The sequence below is a fragment of the Sciurus vulgaris genome, assembly GCF_902686455.1.
Source record: "Sciurus vulgaris genome assembly, chromosome: 2".
Classification (NCBI taxonomy): Eukaryota; Metazoa; Chordata; class Mammalia; order Rodentia; family Sciuridae; genus Sciurus; species Sciurus vulgaris.
The window spans coordinates 113,000,742-113,019,279 of NC_136462.1; the positions used below are offsets into that span (position 1 = coordinate 113,000,742).

Sequence of the window (18,538 nt, forward strand, 5' to 3'; positions counted from 1 at the left end):
AACTGACATCTTTAATCATTTTTGGAAATTTCTTGGCAATTAGGTGTTTCAGGAGGACAGTGCATTAGGGATTGAACCAGAGGTGCTCTGCCATTGAGCTACATCCCCAGTCCTTTCTACTTTTTATTTATTTATTCATTTACTTATTTTTGGTGGTGGGGACTGAACCCAGGGGCATGTAACCACTAAGCCACATCCCTAGCCCCTTTTCAAATTTTAGAGACAGGATCTCACTAAGTTGCTTAGGGTCTGGTCAAGTTGCTAATGCTGGTTTTGAACTCAAGATCCTCCTGCCTCAGCCTACCAATCCACTGGGCCACTGGGATTATAGGTATGTGTCACTGTGCCCAGCTCTATTTTTTGAGACAGAATCTCACTAAGTTACCAAGACTGGCCTTGAACTTGGAATCCTCCTGCCTCAGTCTCCTAAACTGCTGGGATTACAGGCATTTGCACAGCACAATTAGCTTTTTAAGTATTTGCTAGATCCCATTCTCTCTCTTTTTAACTCAAATACATGAATGTTAGGTACTTTAATGACTGCTCCCCAACCTTCTGTATTTTCTATTTTTTCTGTCTGTACTTCCAGTGTGGATATTTTCAAATGACTTTCCATTTAGTTTACTAGACTTTCTGTATTTTATCTGCTGTTACATCTCCCACATTCTTTTTGTTTTTAAATTTTTTTAGTTGTTGATGGATTTCAGTTCTACAATTTACATTTGATCCTTTTAAAACAGATTTTAATTAACTGGTGAAATTTTCCATCTTTGCAGCCATTTTTTATATTTTTCCCTCTATTTTGAATATCTAATAGTATTTCACAGTTCCCTGCTAATTCAAGTATCTGGATCACCCAAGGTTCTGTTTTCATTACCTGTTTTTATTCTGGCTTTTAGCCATAGTTCTGTCTCTTGGCATAATTATCTTTAATTGAATGTCAGACACTGTATATAAAAAAACTATAAGAACTGCAGACATTTTATTCTTTCAGAAAGAGTACACTCTTTCTTTTGCTACCTAAAGACTGAATGGTTTAATCTAATCACAGAGCTGAGCTAAGTTTAGGTTGCAGTTTGGTCCAAGCTAGTCTTCCTATGGTTTACCGATGCTCCTGAGGGATCGCTCTGTAGCACTGATACAGATGTAGATGCCTGATATTTTCACCAAAGCTCCTCTCCCTGGCAGCTCATGAACACTAGCTATCATGTTCCCAGAACCATGAAACTGCTGAGAACTTTATTTTTCAGATGCTTTCTGTTTACCTATCTTATGTAGTATCAGTATTTAGAAAATGTTTTGGAGGAAAAAAACCTTCTGTGTATTTGAGGTCCCCTCAAGTTTTCCATTTTTTCCCCAACTTCCAACCCCTTCCCTCAGGTCTCTGATAAGGCAAAGCCTGGAGCTAGAGCTCATGCTCTATGCTCATAATTAACAAATGCCTTCTGGGAAAAAGTGGCTATAGAACTTCAGCTCCTCTCTGCAATTCTCTCTCTAGAATCTTGCCTCTCAGTCCTATAGTTGCTTCACAAGTTCTCTGATGATTGTAACAGAAACTTTCTATACTTCTAGATTTTTGCTCTTGGGAGGTATGTAGGTCTATCATAAACTACTCCATCCCAACCAGAAGGAGAAATCATATGTCTGGCTGGTAATTTTTGAAGCCATATCAGATACTGACTGAAAAAAAAATGTGTATTTTGAAATATTTAAGCTCAGTATCTACATTTAACACAAATTTCTTACTCTAGCTACATATCACTATCTTTCAAAAGTGAACTATAAACATAACCTTAATTTTCTTTCTTTTTGAGGCTATTTCAGCTTAACTTTTGACACCTAACAAACCTTTCACATCCCATGAATCCTTTTTTTAAAGCTGTGTGTAAAGAAAATGGTTAAAACACATTTTTACAATGATGGAGGCTTTCATTTGTAGTGGTGGGTATATGAAAGTAAAAGTAGCAAATGCCAATAAAACTTACCTTAGAGGACGTGGTATACATGGTGAATCTTGAGTACCACTTGCTTGCTTTCTCTGCAACTCCTTTTCCAGCAGTGAACATACTGTGTCTTAGAACATCTAGTTTAGGTACCAATAGCGTATCTAAGTTAAATGAAGGTGATGAATGAGTTAATGTATTTTGAGACTCTTCCCTAAATGGGCAAGTAGGTGAGAAGGCTGGAGAAGACCAGAGTCTATCTCGTGGTCTCTCCTCACTTTTTGTGTAACTTTTAGATTTGGTAAGTCTCACTGGCCTAGGAGAATTAGGAGGCAGGCTAGATCTTCTGCACGCCTTGACCACTGTTGGACTTTTCTTACTGGTTGATTTATCATCACATGCTCGCTGTAAATCAATGCTTGGTGTACGACTTGTCAAAGGACTGCTCATGTTATTCATATACATCACAATTTCTTCAGCTAAATCACGCCTAGCAGATGGTGTTGAAATGCTTTTGCTATCATCTTCATCCTCTTCTTCTTCTTTGTGCTGTTCAGTCTCAGCAACCAAAAGAGAGAGGGGATCAAATCCTGTTACAACATCAGTTTTTTCAGAAGGTTTTACTGAAAAGCTACTGTTCATACGTTGAATCCTCTTGGGATTTTGGGTAGCAATGAATCCCACTTTTGATCCATCTGTTTCATTGTCTAAATCTTCTAAGTCAAAAATAACAGGGGAATCCACTTTATCTGCCAAACAATTAGAACCATCGAAAGGTGTATCATCATCACTGGATTCCTTTTCTAGACTGTCCCTTTTTGATCTTAAAGATGGCTTTCCAATATCAAGACTATTTGGTCTTGTACTTTTTGAAATAACATTTGAAAGAATTTTTGCATCAGCTCCTAATTTTTCAACTATATTTCCAGTGTTTGCTTCTTGATTAATTCTATTCAGCATTAATCCCATCAGTACCCCTCCACTAAGATTACGATTTCTATTTCCCCAAGTCATCTGCTGCTCCAAATTAGGTTCATTGTCACTTTTATGTCTTTTCCTGAAGCATCTACTTTGAATGTTTCCTGTTTCATTTGTATCCTCAAGAGATGATGTTAAGAGCAGCTCAGGTGTGCTTTCTATAAAACAAGAAAAATGCTTTTAGTCATGAAAATGTAATATGCAAATACAAGTCATCTTAAATATTTTAAATTCTAAATAGTAGCAGGTACTAATGGTCTGCCTATTATTTGACAGATACCATATTAGGTACTTTACTTGTATCATCTACTATATAAAGTCCAATATTTTTATGTGTTCAGAAAAAATGGACAGAGAAATTAATTATTTAGCCCAAATTTACCCAGTCCTTAAATGGTACCACTGGGATTCAAATTCAGATTTATCTAAATGTAAGGGGCATGTTCTTGACATTAAGATTTATGTATCATAAATAATATATTTACATTTGTAATTTTAATGAATTGATTAAATAGCAATGGTTACATAATTGTGGTTGTGCTCAATGAACTTGAGACTCTGAGGCTTCTGCTTATTAAAATGAAAAACAAACTCCAAAACACCAAACCAAATAGAAGGTAGTGTAACTTTATTCATAATAAAAATTAATTTTAAAATCTCCAAATCATTTGACTATAGATGTGGATAGTTTTACCTTTGCTTAACATATTGACTGCAAGTTCATATCAGTCAAATATAAATGGTCCTTTGACATTATTCAGAAATACTGTTCACTGCTTTCTACCAAATTACTTAGATAACAATGTTGAATGCAGAAATGTAGGTTTCTGACCACTTTGTTATTATTATGTAGGAGTTTTGTAAAAGCATTAATCTAGGCACAGTATTGTTAACTATGCTTTATCCAATAGAATCTGATCTCTATAAGTAGGTAATTACCAAAAATGTACCTTTTTTTCTACTATGTGATACATGCAGGTAGCAGACTAAGGAATAAATGGCAATACTAGACATCATAAAATATTATAAACTATTATTTTATTTTATATATTTTTTTTTGCTGGGGATTGAACCCAGGGCCTTGAGCTTGTGAGGCAAGCACTCTACCAACTGAGCTATCTCCCCAGCCCTTAAACTATTATTTTTTAATAAGCATATGCCAATAACAAGAAAAATAGCATATCAGAGAGGCAAAGTGTTTCCCTCTCCATATCAACTTATGATTGAGGACTTAAACCAAGAAACTCTCTCTTGGGAAACCTTCTGCTAGACAGGTTAAATACTTTAGAAGACTTGGAGGAATCTTATAACAATACTTTAGAATTGCATTTGAATAGATGTACAAGGATTCTTTGCAAAGTCGGTCCTATGGTACAGCCTAAAAACAAAGATTAACAGGGGTTGGCAAATTATACCCTGAGCCAAATCTGGCCTGAGGTCTGTTATTGTTTCAAATGTCTTTTACATTTGTAAAGAGCTGTAAAAATTATGAACATGCAAATAAGAATAGGTATTCTTATACAACTATACAAGGTCCTGGAGGATGCCCAATCCTAAATTTATATTCATGCTAAATTCTACCAGACCAGGCTCAATTTTATATACCTCTAACGCAATAGCTGCAAACTATTTAACTTCCTTGAGCCAGGTAGCTCTATAACTTAATTCTGACCCATGATGTTAAGGTGGTAGTTTCTGAGGGTTTTTGGAAGAATTTATTTTCTTGACCAAAGGGATATAAGTAATCAGTGCTCCTCTTTCCCATTCTTTCTGCCTTGAACAGAGAGGTGATGCCTGGAAATGCTGTGGCCATATTATAATCCTGAACTGATGGCAAGGACCCTGAAGTGACATCTAGCATAATTGGTTACCTTTGACTTTCTTTTTTATATATATATATTTGGGGGGATTTTATTAAATTCATTTTTAATTTTTCTTTTTCAATTTGTTCTAATTAGTTATACATGAAAGCATAATGCATTTTAAGTGTATTTTTAAAATATATTTTTAGTTGTCAATGGATCTTTTATTTTATTCATTTATATGTGGTGCTGAGTATCGAACCCAGGGCCTCACACATGCCAGAGGCAAGTGCTCTACCACTGAGACACAACTCTAGCCCCAAGTAGAATGCATTTTGACACATGATACATAAATGGAATATAACTTCTCATTCTTCTGGTTGTACATGATGTAGAATCACACTGGTCATGTAATCATATGTGCAAGGGTAATACCTTTGAATTTCTTATTTGAGAAAAATAAACCTAAACTTGTAGAAGACACTGCAAATTATATTTTCTGAGATTTAACGCTGAGAGCACTATAGTTTATCTAGCTTTTTCCTCAGATCTTTGAACACTCTATGACACAGGATTTTACATATGGTTCCTTTTGCTCAGGATACACTCTCATATCCTCCTTCCCAGACTATATTCTTACTTAGTTTCTATTCCTTTTTCAGATCTAAGCTCAAAAATCATATTCTCAAAGAAGGCTTCCTTGACCAATGTCCCTCCAAACAGGACACATTCCATTATGTGCTCTCATAGCAACTTATAATCCTTCTTTTTTAAAAAAAATATTATTTAGTTGTCAATGGATCTTTTTATTTCATTTACTTATTTACATGTGGTGCTAAGGATTGAACCCAGGGCCTCACACATGCCAGGTAAGCACTCTACCACTGAGCCACAACTCCAGTCCCTTACAATCCTTCTTCACAGTATTTAATTTTTATGCTTATTTGATTAATGTATTCCCAATGTTCCCACCTGCTTTCTCCATGAAGGAAGGGACTACATTTATTTTTTGTTCCTTACCACACTCCCAGCACCTAGCATATGGGAGCATTATTGCAGGAGCTCAAAATATTTACTGTTCATTGGACAGCAACTGCAGTGATTAGACCAACTCAGAACATGACAAATAGATTATAATATGACATATTCTATTATGAGTAACTAAAAAGAAAGTGTTAAAGCATACTAAAACCAGAATAAGGCTTAAAGGAAAATTTCAGAGTTAAAGTTTCCTGTAGTTGAATTCTCATCAATTCAATATGCTTATCAAAACATCGAATTCTCAAGATAATAGTAAGAGAGAACTGTAAGGTGATTATTTTATTTCAATATCCAATCAAACACTAGAATATCTACTTGTTTATTCTACTCCTGTATCTTTTTTTTTTAATTGTAAACAAAGGGGATACATGTTGTTTCTCTATTTGTACATGGAGTCAAGGCATACCATTTGTGTAATCATAAATTTACATAGGATAATGTTGTTTGATTCATTCTGTTATTTTTTTCCCTTCCCCCCCACCCCTCCCACCCTTCTTTTCCTTCTATACAGTCCTTCCTTCCTCCATTCTTACCACCCTCCTTATCCCTAACCCTAAACCAAACCCTAACCCTAACGCTAACCCCTCCCACCCCCCATTATATGTCCTCATCCACTTATCAGCGAGATCATTCGTCCTTCCTGTATCTTTTAGAAGCTGTTTTGGCTATATATACTCCATATTTATACACATACATAGCCAATGATATAAACAAAATATCCATATATTTGTTTTGTGCTAGTATATTATAAGAGAAATAAGTTACTGAAAAATAAGAATTCCTATAAATCCTATATATAGTCTTTGGCAGTAGTGATAAACCCATAGCACTTAACAGATGGGTGAGTTTTCAAGCCAAAAATATGAAGGATAAACTAACAACTCTAAATCAAGCCAAGGAAATCCATTATTGGATTTTATAAAATTGACTTGCTAAACATAGAGAGAATTGAAAGCCAGGTGATCAGTCAGATATTTATTACTCTGACAGAATGTCAGGATCACTTGCAATCATTAAGTTCATAAAAGCAGATCCTAAGAAAAAACTAAGCCTAAAAGCACAATAAAACAAGATCACAAAATTAAGTTACAAAGGTTATAATTATAAAATGGTTAGGAAAGACTAAATGGTTATAGGGTAATTCCATGATACCAGTAACTTTTTAAGTTTAAGTAACTTTTTACTTAAAAAGTAAATGTAAAAGTAAGATAATTATAGGTCATCTAAATTTTTGTTTGTTTGATAGAACTCCACATTTTCTGAAAAGAGCAAGATAATAAATATTTTATTCTTTGCAGGCCAAGTGGTGCTTATCACAACTACACACCTGTAGTACAAAACCTGTAGTACAAAACCAGCCAGCCAATGTATAAATGATGGCTGTGTTACAACAAATATTAAGAACACTGAAGTTTGAACTTCAAATAATTTTTGTGTGTCACATAATATTTTCTTTTGCTTTTTTTCTAAGCATTAAAACAATATAAAAACCACTGCAAGCTTTGTGGGACAGTACAAAATGGGATGCAGGCCAAAGTTGGGCTGTAGTTCCACCCTTGAGTTAGAGAGGCATCTTTAACTATGTTAGAAAAACAGAAAAATAAACATCATTATAGCAAAGCCATACATAAAGATATTTCAGTACAAGTTCTTCAATATTTTTTTAGATTATAACATGATGCAAAAGTGAGTTAATACCAAAAATTTTTTAATTATAGTAGACTAGAAGCTCTGAATCTTTCATTCTTTTTACCACTGCAAAATGGTCTGGTAAAAAATTTGTGAGGACAAGTATGATTCGGATTTCAATATGTCTTTTTCATTAACTACTGATAAATTTATGTGACCTCGCTAATGTTAGATTATAACTCAATTTTCTCATCTTTAAATCAGTGCCAATATCCTCTCCCACTAATATAAGCATTACTCTATTAATAAATAAAAAACAGTATATAAAAACACTTTGAAAAGAAAAAAAAATTGGTATTATTATCTAAACTATCTGAAGAACTATGCTTTTTGCCTCTGAAAAAATAGAAACAATATGTAGACTAAAGAATCATATGCTTCATTTAAAAATTAGCTAGCTTTAGGCTACCCTCAAACTTACTACCTTTCCTGCTCCTACTTTCACCTTCCAAAAAGTCCCAACAGCCCAAATTCAAAAGGCAGTGTACAAGTTAAATGTGTGTCCCTATATTCAGTAATAATAAAAGCTTGAACATAGGAAGTTATAAAATGTAAAATTCAGCCTACTAAGCTATACCATGAGGGGCTGCACAAATATATTTAAAAAATAAATATTCACAAATAAATATTCACTGTACATATAGATACAATTCATTCTGCACCAAAAAAATGTACATTTTCAACTCACCTGTGCTTTCTTCTGATACTTTATCAGCACTGTTGTTACTTGTACCACTGAGGCGGACTATACTGGAAGAACTTTGGTAACTGAGCTTAGGAAGGCAATCAGCACTTCCTTTTGCACTCTCATTCTCTGACACTATAAAGATGAAAATGAAAATGTTAATGAAATGGAATCTATATAGACTATAGGAGGCAGAAAGAGAAGTAGCTTTTAGTCTTAAATATTTCTCTGAAAACCAGTAAGAATATACTGGATACCTTGCTATGTATTTGTCAACCATGAATATCATGCCATTATTTGAGGCCTCAAAGTGTGAATATAATTACTAAGTACTGGTGATGCATGAGGTTCATGCACAAATTTTATATTTCCTCTTTAGTTGAAGAAGAGATATTCTGGCGGGCAAAGTGGATAAATATAGTCCAACAGTCTCAGTCCATTAGCAAATTTTAAATAAAAGTATTATAATACCTCAGAAAGGGCCTCTGTTTTAAGAAATTTTTTCTATACAGTAAGTATTTTGTGTTATGTAGCATTCATCCTAACAGTATTTGAAGAATGTTTTGTCACTAAGACTATACATCTCATACTTGATGTATTTGTATGAAAGTATCAGATAGTGGAGAGGACTTATTGCAGAAGAGAAGCAGTTACATGGGAGAATGGAAAGTAAAACTAGTATGTTTATATGTAAAGTCACTTGTATTTTTTATGGATATAAGTTCACAATTTTATACAATATCAACTTAAACAATACCTACAAGAACTAGAATCACTCCCTTTTTTATCTTTTTCTTCTTGAATGTCCTCAGTAGATGTATCCCCTCTTCTAACTTCATCCTTAGTTAATGAATTATATCCAAGATCAGACTGACCACCTGGGGGAAAAATTAAAACCCTATTATGTTGTTTTATCAGAAACAACTTTAGTGAAAGCAATTGGAATTAGGAGCAACATATTAGTGTTTCGATTCACTTACAGAGGTTTTCCTAGACAACTTCTAACAGAAAGCATTATTTTGTTAGCTACCCCTCCCCAACCTTCATTAATGTAAGAAAGAGATGACCTCAAAATAATTTACTTCTGGTTTCATACTGCAGTCAAAAGGTACTGTATATTCATACTACTATGTGAACACCAAAAGACACAGACAAGTCAGTTAATTTTTACACATGTCCATGACCTTTCTAGCTGAAAGTCTGAGGTGCAACTAAGCAATGAAACTTGTTGATGGAGGTCTCATTATGTATATGCAAGAAAATCTACAGGAAATTCATAACAGAACATTCACACACAGATCTCTGAAACTGGATGTCTAATGATTTTACCAAAAAGTAGGGCTTCTTTAAATTTATTGATAAGAAATTAAGTTTTCTCAAAATTCAAATGAATAATTATGGAACTACATGAGTGCAAATCCATAGGAATGAGAAAAAAATCTAGTGTTCAAAGTTACTAAGAAAAACAAAAGTTACATTGATTAAAGAAAATTTCTATATTGTTTTGTTAACTAGGCTTTCTATCAATTTTAGAAAACTGTTACCACTAAATTAGCATCAAAAGATAAGGTTCTGAATCTTAGGAGATGTGTGATTTTAAGTAACCCCTTTTAGCCTTTTGTTTGAATTAAGATTCCCAGATTTGTAAAAAACAAGGCTATCATGATTATGCAAGACTAAAAATAAAATGGTTTATAAACTTGTAAAGAAATCCAAAGTATTTGCTTTATAATTTTTGTTATATTGTTGCGTTTGTAGTTTTTCTAATCAAGTTTTCAGGTCCCAATTGCAAAGACATTAAAATCAAAATATTTGAGATAATCTTGATGAAAATCGTGCTTTTTTTAGGTTCTACACTATTGTTGTTCTTTTTTTCCTTCTACCAGGGATTTAACTCAGGGGTGCTTTACAACTGAGCCACATCCCCCGCCCTTTTTATTTTTCATTTTTGAGACAGGGTCTCACTAAATTGCTTAGGGCCTCACTAAGTTGCTGAGGCTGGTCTCAAAGTTGGATCCTCCTCAGTCTCTGGAGTAGCTGGGATTATAGGAATGTGCCACCACGACTGGCTCTGGTTCTATACTGTTTTAAGATAGCTTTTTTAAAAAGCCATAGTTAAAAATTAAGGAGATATCTCTTCATTTTTAAGAGATAATGCCCAATAACAATTAAACTCCACATTGTATAATTAAGAAATAACATCAGCCAAAGAAGAATTACTATGAATATTATGCTTCAACACAATCAGCTTACTATCAGTTGAATAAGTGCTTATCAGCTACTAACAGTAGATATAAAAGGAGTCAGACCAAAGTAAGGTTGTCATCTGCAGAGATAGAAGCCTTCATATTTTACTAGTAATGCTTCAATATTTAAAGTAACTGTCCATTATGAGCTTGTGCTTATACTATATAAAAGAGTCCCACGTACACCAGGTGCTGTGACACCTGTGAAACCAGTTACTAGGAGGCTGCGGCAGGAAGATCACAAGTTTGCGACCAGCCTTGGCAACTTAATGAGACCCTGTCTCAAAACAAAAAATAAAAATGGCTGGGGGTAAAGCTCAGTGATAAAGCTCCCGTGCCCAATCCCCAGTACTACCCCTAAAAAAGTCATGTAATTTTTTAAGTGTAATAATGAAAAATCAGAATAATGCAAGTAATTAATTTTCAAGTGCATCAGTTGTAATAATAGAAAATGTTTATGTATATGCATGAATCTCATATTTCAATGAAACTAATGCCATCTTCAGTGAGAGAATGCTGTTTTTTATGTTTAAAAGTATGTTTTTATTTAGAATAAAAATATAGTAGTTTAAGACTCATGACAAGTTATACAAATAGTACAGTAAAGAGAATTACTAGTGGTACCCTTTAGCTAGTTTCCCCCAATAATACCTTATATATCCACAGAACAATGTTAAAACTAGGAAGTTGAACTGGTATAACACTATTAACTCAGAAACAAAGCTTCAAGTTTCTTTTTTTAAAAAAATCTAGGGGCTGGGGAGATAGCTCAGTTGGTAGAGTGCTTGCCTTGTAAGCACAAGGCCCTGGGTTTGATCCCAAGCACCAAAAAATAAAAATAAAAAAAATTTAAAAAAATCTAACAATATTTTCATAATTATGAAGAGTTTATCCAAGAAAAGCACATGGTAAGAGGCTTGGGGTATAGTTTGGTGGTATAGCACTTGCCTAGGATATGCAAAGTCCTGGGTGGTTCGATTCCCAGAACCGAGGAGAAAAAAAAAAGAAAGGATAAGAAGAAGAGAAGAAAAAGAGATCTGTGGCCACCCATAGTTACTTGGATATTGGATTTCATGTCCTAATTACTTGAATAAAGTACTTTATAATCCCTCAAATACAGAATAAATAAAATTGTATATAATTATTAAATTTAATATCAAATTCAGTACCTAACTTAAAATTAAATAGTGACAGTTAAACATATCAGTGAAAATGAAAATTTTAAAAATATAGACTAGCAACTCTAGTTTTTAAAATGTACTGTAATAAATGTATACATAAGCACACACAAACCTGTGCTAGATCTATCATCAGTAGCATATACTTTGATTAAACCCGTATTAAAAGGTGCCTGCTCCACAGTGTGTGTCCCATGACCACTATCCATGCTGCCATGACTAACAGCATCCAGGTCACTGCCATCTGCTTAAGAACACAATTTAATAGCATTTTACTACTCAAGGAGATACCAAAAATACACACATTGTTTGCTGTTCAAACTGAAAATTTACTAATGTAATAAAAGACATGAAAAGTGCCATATAACCAGCAAATACAACTATAATAAAGAAACATACAGTGAATTATGAATGAATGCTAAAACAAAGACCTCCAAAGACTGATAAATATAACAGTTGAGGAGAAAAAAAGTGAAACCTGGTGTTTTTTATATGGGAAGAGTACTCCAGTACAGGTTGGGTTTTCCTAATCCAAAAACCTGAAATCCAAAACTTTTTAGGTATTGACAGGACGCCACAAGTGGAAAATTCTACAACTGATCTCTTGTGATAGACCAGTCAAAATGTAGGCACAATAAAAATACTATATAAAGTTACCTTCATGCTGTGTGTATAAGGTATATACATACATACATGCTTATGTTAAGGAACATAAATTAATTTCATATTTAGACTTGGATCCCACCTCAAAGATATCTCATATCTATATATGTAGGCAAATATTCCAAAATCCAAAGAAAGTATAAAATCTCAAATACAGTCCTAAATACTGTGGATAAAGGACAGTCAACTTGTATGAGAATTTGCTTAAAATGGCAATATAAACCAGAAAATGTTCAATATTTAAAAAGTATTCAAAATTTCTAAAAATATAAAATGTAACTAGTCAATTAATTTTGAAGAAAATAAAGTACATACATTCCTTAAGAACCTTTAATTACCTGAGAGGGTTGTTTGTGATAAGTGTGCATGTTTCTTTAGAGCTCTTTTGAACTGTGCTACTCCTAAAATAACATTTCTTACTTTTGTCCAAAGAAAATAGCCACTACGACTTCTTGAAGGCCAGGTACTTTCCAAAACAGCCTATTCATTCAACAAAATAAAATAATTAGTAAGATAGTATTTATAAATGAACATATATTGGCTTCAGAATCCAGTGAAAGAATATTAAAGTAGATTGTATAACATGAAGAAGAACAAAAAATTACTTGATTGACAAATTTTAGAAATTCTAAAATAAATGCCAAATAACCCCCCTGTATCAATTATTTCTGTAATTAAATCAAGGTCTTATCATTACAAAAAATAATTTTCTCCATTAAATCAAAATGATTACCTTATTATAGTAACCATAAGTAATCGCATTGGGGTCAATACCAGCTTTCTGCATTTCAAAAAGCACTCGAACGGCAAGCACTGGCTGATCGTACTGTCCACAGAGCTGCATAAGAATGCGGTAGCACACCTGAAACACAAGGTAAAAAGTATACAAAAATAAAGATACTTATGTACCTAAATCTAGAATAATATATTTTAAAGAATAATCGATACCTCATCAGGTGGATCCATCTTCTTTGAATGCATTTTTTTTAGCACATCATACGCTGTTTTCAGAGCTCTGACTTTGGAATGACATACTTTCACATAAGCTGGGAGACAAATAAACCACAGTCCATAACAGTGACGTAGTAGACACCGAGACCACATCTGAGGGATAGAAGAATACCTCTTGGCGATTTTATGGGCTGATTTAATTTCCTAGAAAAAAATGCAAAAATCTCATAAAAATGTATACACTCAGACATCATTATTGAACTGAATGTTGAACACAATATTTCCATAACAAAATATGTCAATAATTAATTTATTTCTAAGTTTCCTCTTGAATTCGTATCATACAATATGTAAAATAAATTTCTAGGAGAAGATAAACAGGTTAATTTCCTGAAGTCAGATTACTATATCTTCATAGTGCATAAGAAGCATTATAATCTAATAATAGTTATTTATGGTAGTAAAGTATATTAAAGAGAGGATGAGTGTCAAATTTAATATTTGATTACATGAAAAATACAAAAATTTTAAAGCACCTGTTTTGTTCTTCTGAACATGGGAGAAGGGCTACTGGGGCTATTAGATTTTGAAGGCAATTTGCTCTTTCGTGTTTGTAGAAATCCTTCAGGTCTCTCAAATAAATTGTTCTTAAGAACTGGAAATCCATTATAGCTGTTTTGGAAAAGAAAAACAAAATTTCAAGCGTACATAGATGATCACAATAGTTACAAGCTAAGAAAACTTCCTATCTCAGAATTTAACTATCTTGCTATTAGCATAGTAAATGCTAATGTTGCTTTTCTTAATATAACATTCAGAAATGTAATAGTTAAATACAGACTCTGTATATCTGGGGGTGGGCAATACATTTAAATGAACTTGACATCAAATTACAAAATAACTCAAACAAACTTTTAAAAGAAGAGACAGCAAATACTAGAAAATGTGACTGTTGAAAAAGGGCCCACCAAATCAGTATTCTTTCAAACAAGACAACCATCAATGTCATTGCTTTGGATGAACATTAGGGTGCTAGAGCAAGGTGTTCTGGATATTTAAAAGGCATCAACTAGGAGAAACATGCAAAAAAGAAAGGAATATCCCAGGTAACAAACAGCCTATTTTATAATATTCTTAAAGGTATGTGATTTTAATTAAGAAGAAACCTAATAATAAAGGATCGTAAATAATATCTATTATATATTCCTACAGGAAAATTCCATAGGATATGAAAATATTAGTAATGATAGAATGTGGAGTTGGAATAAAACAGCAATAAAGTTCGGGAAAACCATATTCCTTTAAAAAAAGTCATTATATCTATACGGTGTGATAATAAGACCACTTTCTTTGTCTTATGGAAATGCTTCATCATTTTACAAAAAATATGTCGTTTATTAAGAGGCCCCATTGTGCTTATTAAATACATTTCAATTGTTTTTCTAGTGCCTGTAACAAACATACTGATAGTCTCAAGAAAAAAATTACATACACTTTTAAAAACTGGTAACTTTTTAAGTTAAGTAATCTTACTAAAGGGCCATATCTGAAAGTAAAATTTAAATTAAAAATTAAAATCAAACCACAGAAAGAAAAACAAGGCTGTATTAATGAAACATACTAAAAGCAGCCTAAGCAGTGTAAAGTACAAAAGAGATCTAAGAGCAATATCTTCATTAGAAAGAAGACAGAAATTATAAGAAATATTTTAAATAACAGACAAAAGACATACTTTAAAAAGTGATATGAGCAACATCATTAAAAGCATAAATCAAATGGCCTATGAATTAATCTGCATTCACAAACATTCGTCACACCACTTTTCATCCATAAAATGAAGAATTTGATTTGTACATGAAGATATCAGGAAAATCTTTTTCAATGAAAATAATAAACTGTGACTCAATGAATTATAGATATGAAATTAAAAGGTTTAGAGGCTTTAAATGAAGTTAGAAAGTATTAAGAGAATTTTTAAAAAATTTAAATCTTAAGGGAAATACAATTTAGGTAAAAATAAACATAGCACTAGAAAATAAAAAATAAATCTACCTCTCTTATAGCCTCATTTTACTGTGCTTAGGATTTTTCTCTCCTCTCCACTAGACTTGAAGGCAGACAATACATTATTTAAATCTATATATGGAGCACTTAGCAGTATCAGATAAAATTTCCTAAATTAATAATAATCGATCCTAATAATTCTGAATTTTCATGACTTTAAGAAAAAAATGAATAGCTTAAAAATCATTTCATACAAATCGAGGCTATAAATATTGATCCTAAATTAGATTTAATCTTTTTGTAAACCAAAGTTACATTAATCTGTGTATATATGGAATGAAAAGGGGATGAAAGTGAGGAAGCCAGCTTTAGTGAGAAATGACAATCAAAATTCTATAATAAAAGTGTTGCATTTCTGTGAGGGGAGTCCAATGAATTTAATCAGTATTTATGAATATCCTTATGTAAACATAATTAGAGAGCTGCCCAAGTATATATTATGCAGTTATATATTTTTTCCATCTATACCTGAAAACTTAATAATGGATGTGGGATAAGCTTGCTTACCACCTAAAAATTAGGGATCTGTAAAGTTTGGATTTTTGAAAATACCACAGTCCTTAGAAAGCTATGTCACAGATGATGGATTGCTTCTCTCTTTCAATCTCAAACATTCTGCCTCTTGAATACCTGTACTGTAAAGGGGGTTCTTCACCATTGGGTAGATGTGGGATCTCAGGTGGTGTTACAAAAACAGTATGTTCACTTTTGAAAGATTCATCCAGTTCTATAAGTCGTACTTCACCACTTTTGTCCATATCGACCTGGATGAGTTTAAAAAATACATATTAAAAAAAAACACATTCAACTACAGGATAATGTTTAAATAAAATATTTGCACTAATATACACTAAAGAACTATTTAAAAATAAAAAAGTTCTCTACCACTATAGAAAGAGTTCCAAGAAGATTAAGTGAAAATACCAAGGTGGAAATAATTGTATATAGTATACTATCTTTTGAGTAAGAAAAAAGGAAAAATAAGAACATATATTCATTTTGCTTATGTCTACAGAAGGAAGTACTAGAAGAACACTAAGAAAATGATTACTCTATGGGGAAGAAGACAGACATGGGGTTAACAGGACAGGATAGGACCCAGAAGTCCTAATGTATATATATTTAAAAATTTTTTGTTGTAGATGACAGAATACTTTTTTAGAAAAATTTTTTATTTGTTCTAATTAGTTATACATAACAGTAGAATGCATTTGAACATATCATATGTAAATGATATAACTTCTCATTCATCTAGTTTTACATGATGTAGAAATTAGGTCATGTAATCATATATGCACACAGGATAATAACTGGACAGAATATTTTTGTTTTTATGCAGTGCTGAGGAATTGAACCCAGTGCCTCACACATGCTAAGCAAGTGCTCTGCCACTGAGCTACAACCCCAGCCCCCAATGTATGTTTTATATGTTGTTTTGTATTATTAATGAGAATATATTCAAGAATTTTTTTTTAATGCACATACATGTGTGTTAGGATAGTGGGTTCTAATTTTTAAAATTTATACTAAATCTAACAAAAAATTCCCTGAGTTCTCTCAGTGTATGTACAAGTATTTATACTGAAAAACCCTAGGCACAATATTGAAAGCACTTCAGTATAATATCATTTTTCCTAGTTACTTTACTGCAAGATATTATACAGAAAAAATAAAAGCTTTACAGATCCATAAGAGCTCATAAAGGGCAGAACAATGTTGTTAATTTAAATATGTCAAACATGACAAAATATAATCCACAGAACTATATTTGGTAAAAAAAATTAATACCCCATACCAGTAATGAGTAAGTTGGAAGAATTATTAACAAATTAAATCTTTTTAAAAAATATTTTGTTTTAATTGTAGGTGGACACAATACCTTTATTTTATTTTTATGTGGTGCTGAGGATTGAACCCAGGGCCTCACGTGTGAGGCGAACACGCTACCACTGAGTCACAACCCCAGCCCCAACAAATTAAATCTTAAAGTATACCAAAAAAGTTAAGTTTCAAAAAATTTTCTATTAACAAGAAGTATATTCAAAATCTTACATAGCCAGGCACGGTGGTGCATGCTTAAAATCTCAGCAACTTGGGAGGCTGAGGCAGGAGGATAGAGAGTTCAGCCTCAACAGATTAGCAAGGCACTCAGCAACTCAGTGAGACTCCGTCTCTAAATAAAATAATTTTTAAAAGGGCTAGGGATGTGGTTTAGTGGTTAAGTGACCCTGGGATTCAATCCTTGGTACTAAAAAACAAAAACAAAAACAAAAAACAACCCCAAAAGCCCAAAACTTACTTAAATTGTTGATTATAAACTCACTGCATTACATACTATAACTTCCAGGATTAAAAAAATATTTTTAATTATCCATACATAGAGTAAACTATACAACATTAGGGCATATCAGAATTAAAATTAATGAAAAGAAAATATTCATAAATGAAAAATAAAAGACTAAACCATATATATATATACACATTATGATTCTTAATTTTTTGAGTGATTATGTATGTTATGTATTTATGCATTCTTTTTCTCATAAACACACACATAATTACTGAAACATTAACTACTCTGTGTATAGTATTACCAACAATTAATTTTCTTCTTTATATTACTGCTTATTTTCCAAATAAAACTAATGTTTATTAATTTTAAAAAATGCAAAAGTAATAAATATTCAGAATAAAAATGTAAACAAGGCAGGCTTTTAGAACAACCATGTATTTTAATTCTACTGAGGGATATTTAAAATTAATCAGTATAAGAGAAGATACCTTTAATTTTCTTTCTTTTCTTTTTTCTTTTTTTTGGTGGCGGTATTGGGGATGGAACCCAGAAGCATGCCCAGTCCTTTTTATTTTTTATTTTGAGACAGGGTCTTACTAAGTTGCTTAGGGCCTCACTACGTTGCTGAGGCTGGCCTTGAACTTGTGCTCCTCCTACCTCAATCTCCCTGTCTCTGGCATTACAGGTGTATGTCACTGTACCCAACTGGTAACTTTCTTTTATAGTTTGTCAACAAGACTTTTATATGATGAAACTAACAATGATACAATCCATTTAGTAAGCTCAATAATCATATACCCTGCTAGTACTCAAACTTAGTAGTCTTTGTTAGAAAGTAAATGCTAAACATACTCACTGTACTCTTATTTTAAGAAAATAACCAAGCTGGGCCTAGTGGCACATGCCTATTAATTTCTGCTATTTGGGAGGTTGAGGCAAGAGGATCACATGTTGGAGGCCAACTTGGGCAACTTATTAAGACCCTATCTCAAAATAAAGTTTAAA

At 32.6% G+C, this 18,538-nt stretch overlaps 1 protein-coding gene across 9 annotated transcripts in view; it reads right to left on the bottom strand.

Moving 5' to 3' along the window:
* The window catches only part of DENND4A (DENN domain containing 4A), a 114,002-nt gene that overhangs the window by 27,351 nt on the left and 68,113 nt on the right, over positions 1-18,538 (bottom strand). For 5 of the 9 annotated variants that reach the window (XM_079125613.1, XM_079125614.1, XM_079125616.1 and 2 more), the window contains 9 exons: positions 15,871-16,004; positions 13,713-13,848; positions 13,174-13,380; positions 12,959-13,087; positions 12,564-12,705; positions 11,678-11,809; positions 8,900-9,016; positions 8,142-8,273; positions 1,986-3,079 (listed from right to left, as the gene is read on the bottom strand). In XM_079125613.1, the coding sequence (XP_078981739.1) occupies positions 1,986-3,079; positions 8,142-8,273; positions 8,900-9,016; positions 11,678-11,809; positions 12,564-12,705; positions 12,959-13,087; positions 13,174-13,380; positions 13,713-13,848; positions 15,871-16,004 (2,223 nt within the window). The remainder of the gene's footprint in view (positions 1-1,985; positions 3,080-8,141; positions 8,274-8,899; positions 9,017-11,677; positions 11,810-12,563; positions 12,706-12,958; positions 13,088-13,173; positions 13,381-13,712; positions 13,849-15,870; positions 16,005-18,538) is intronic. The other 4 variants (XM_079125617.1, XM_079125615.1, XM_079125618.1 and 1 more) reach the window with 2 other exon arrangements.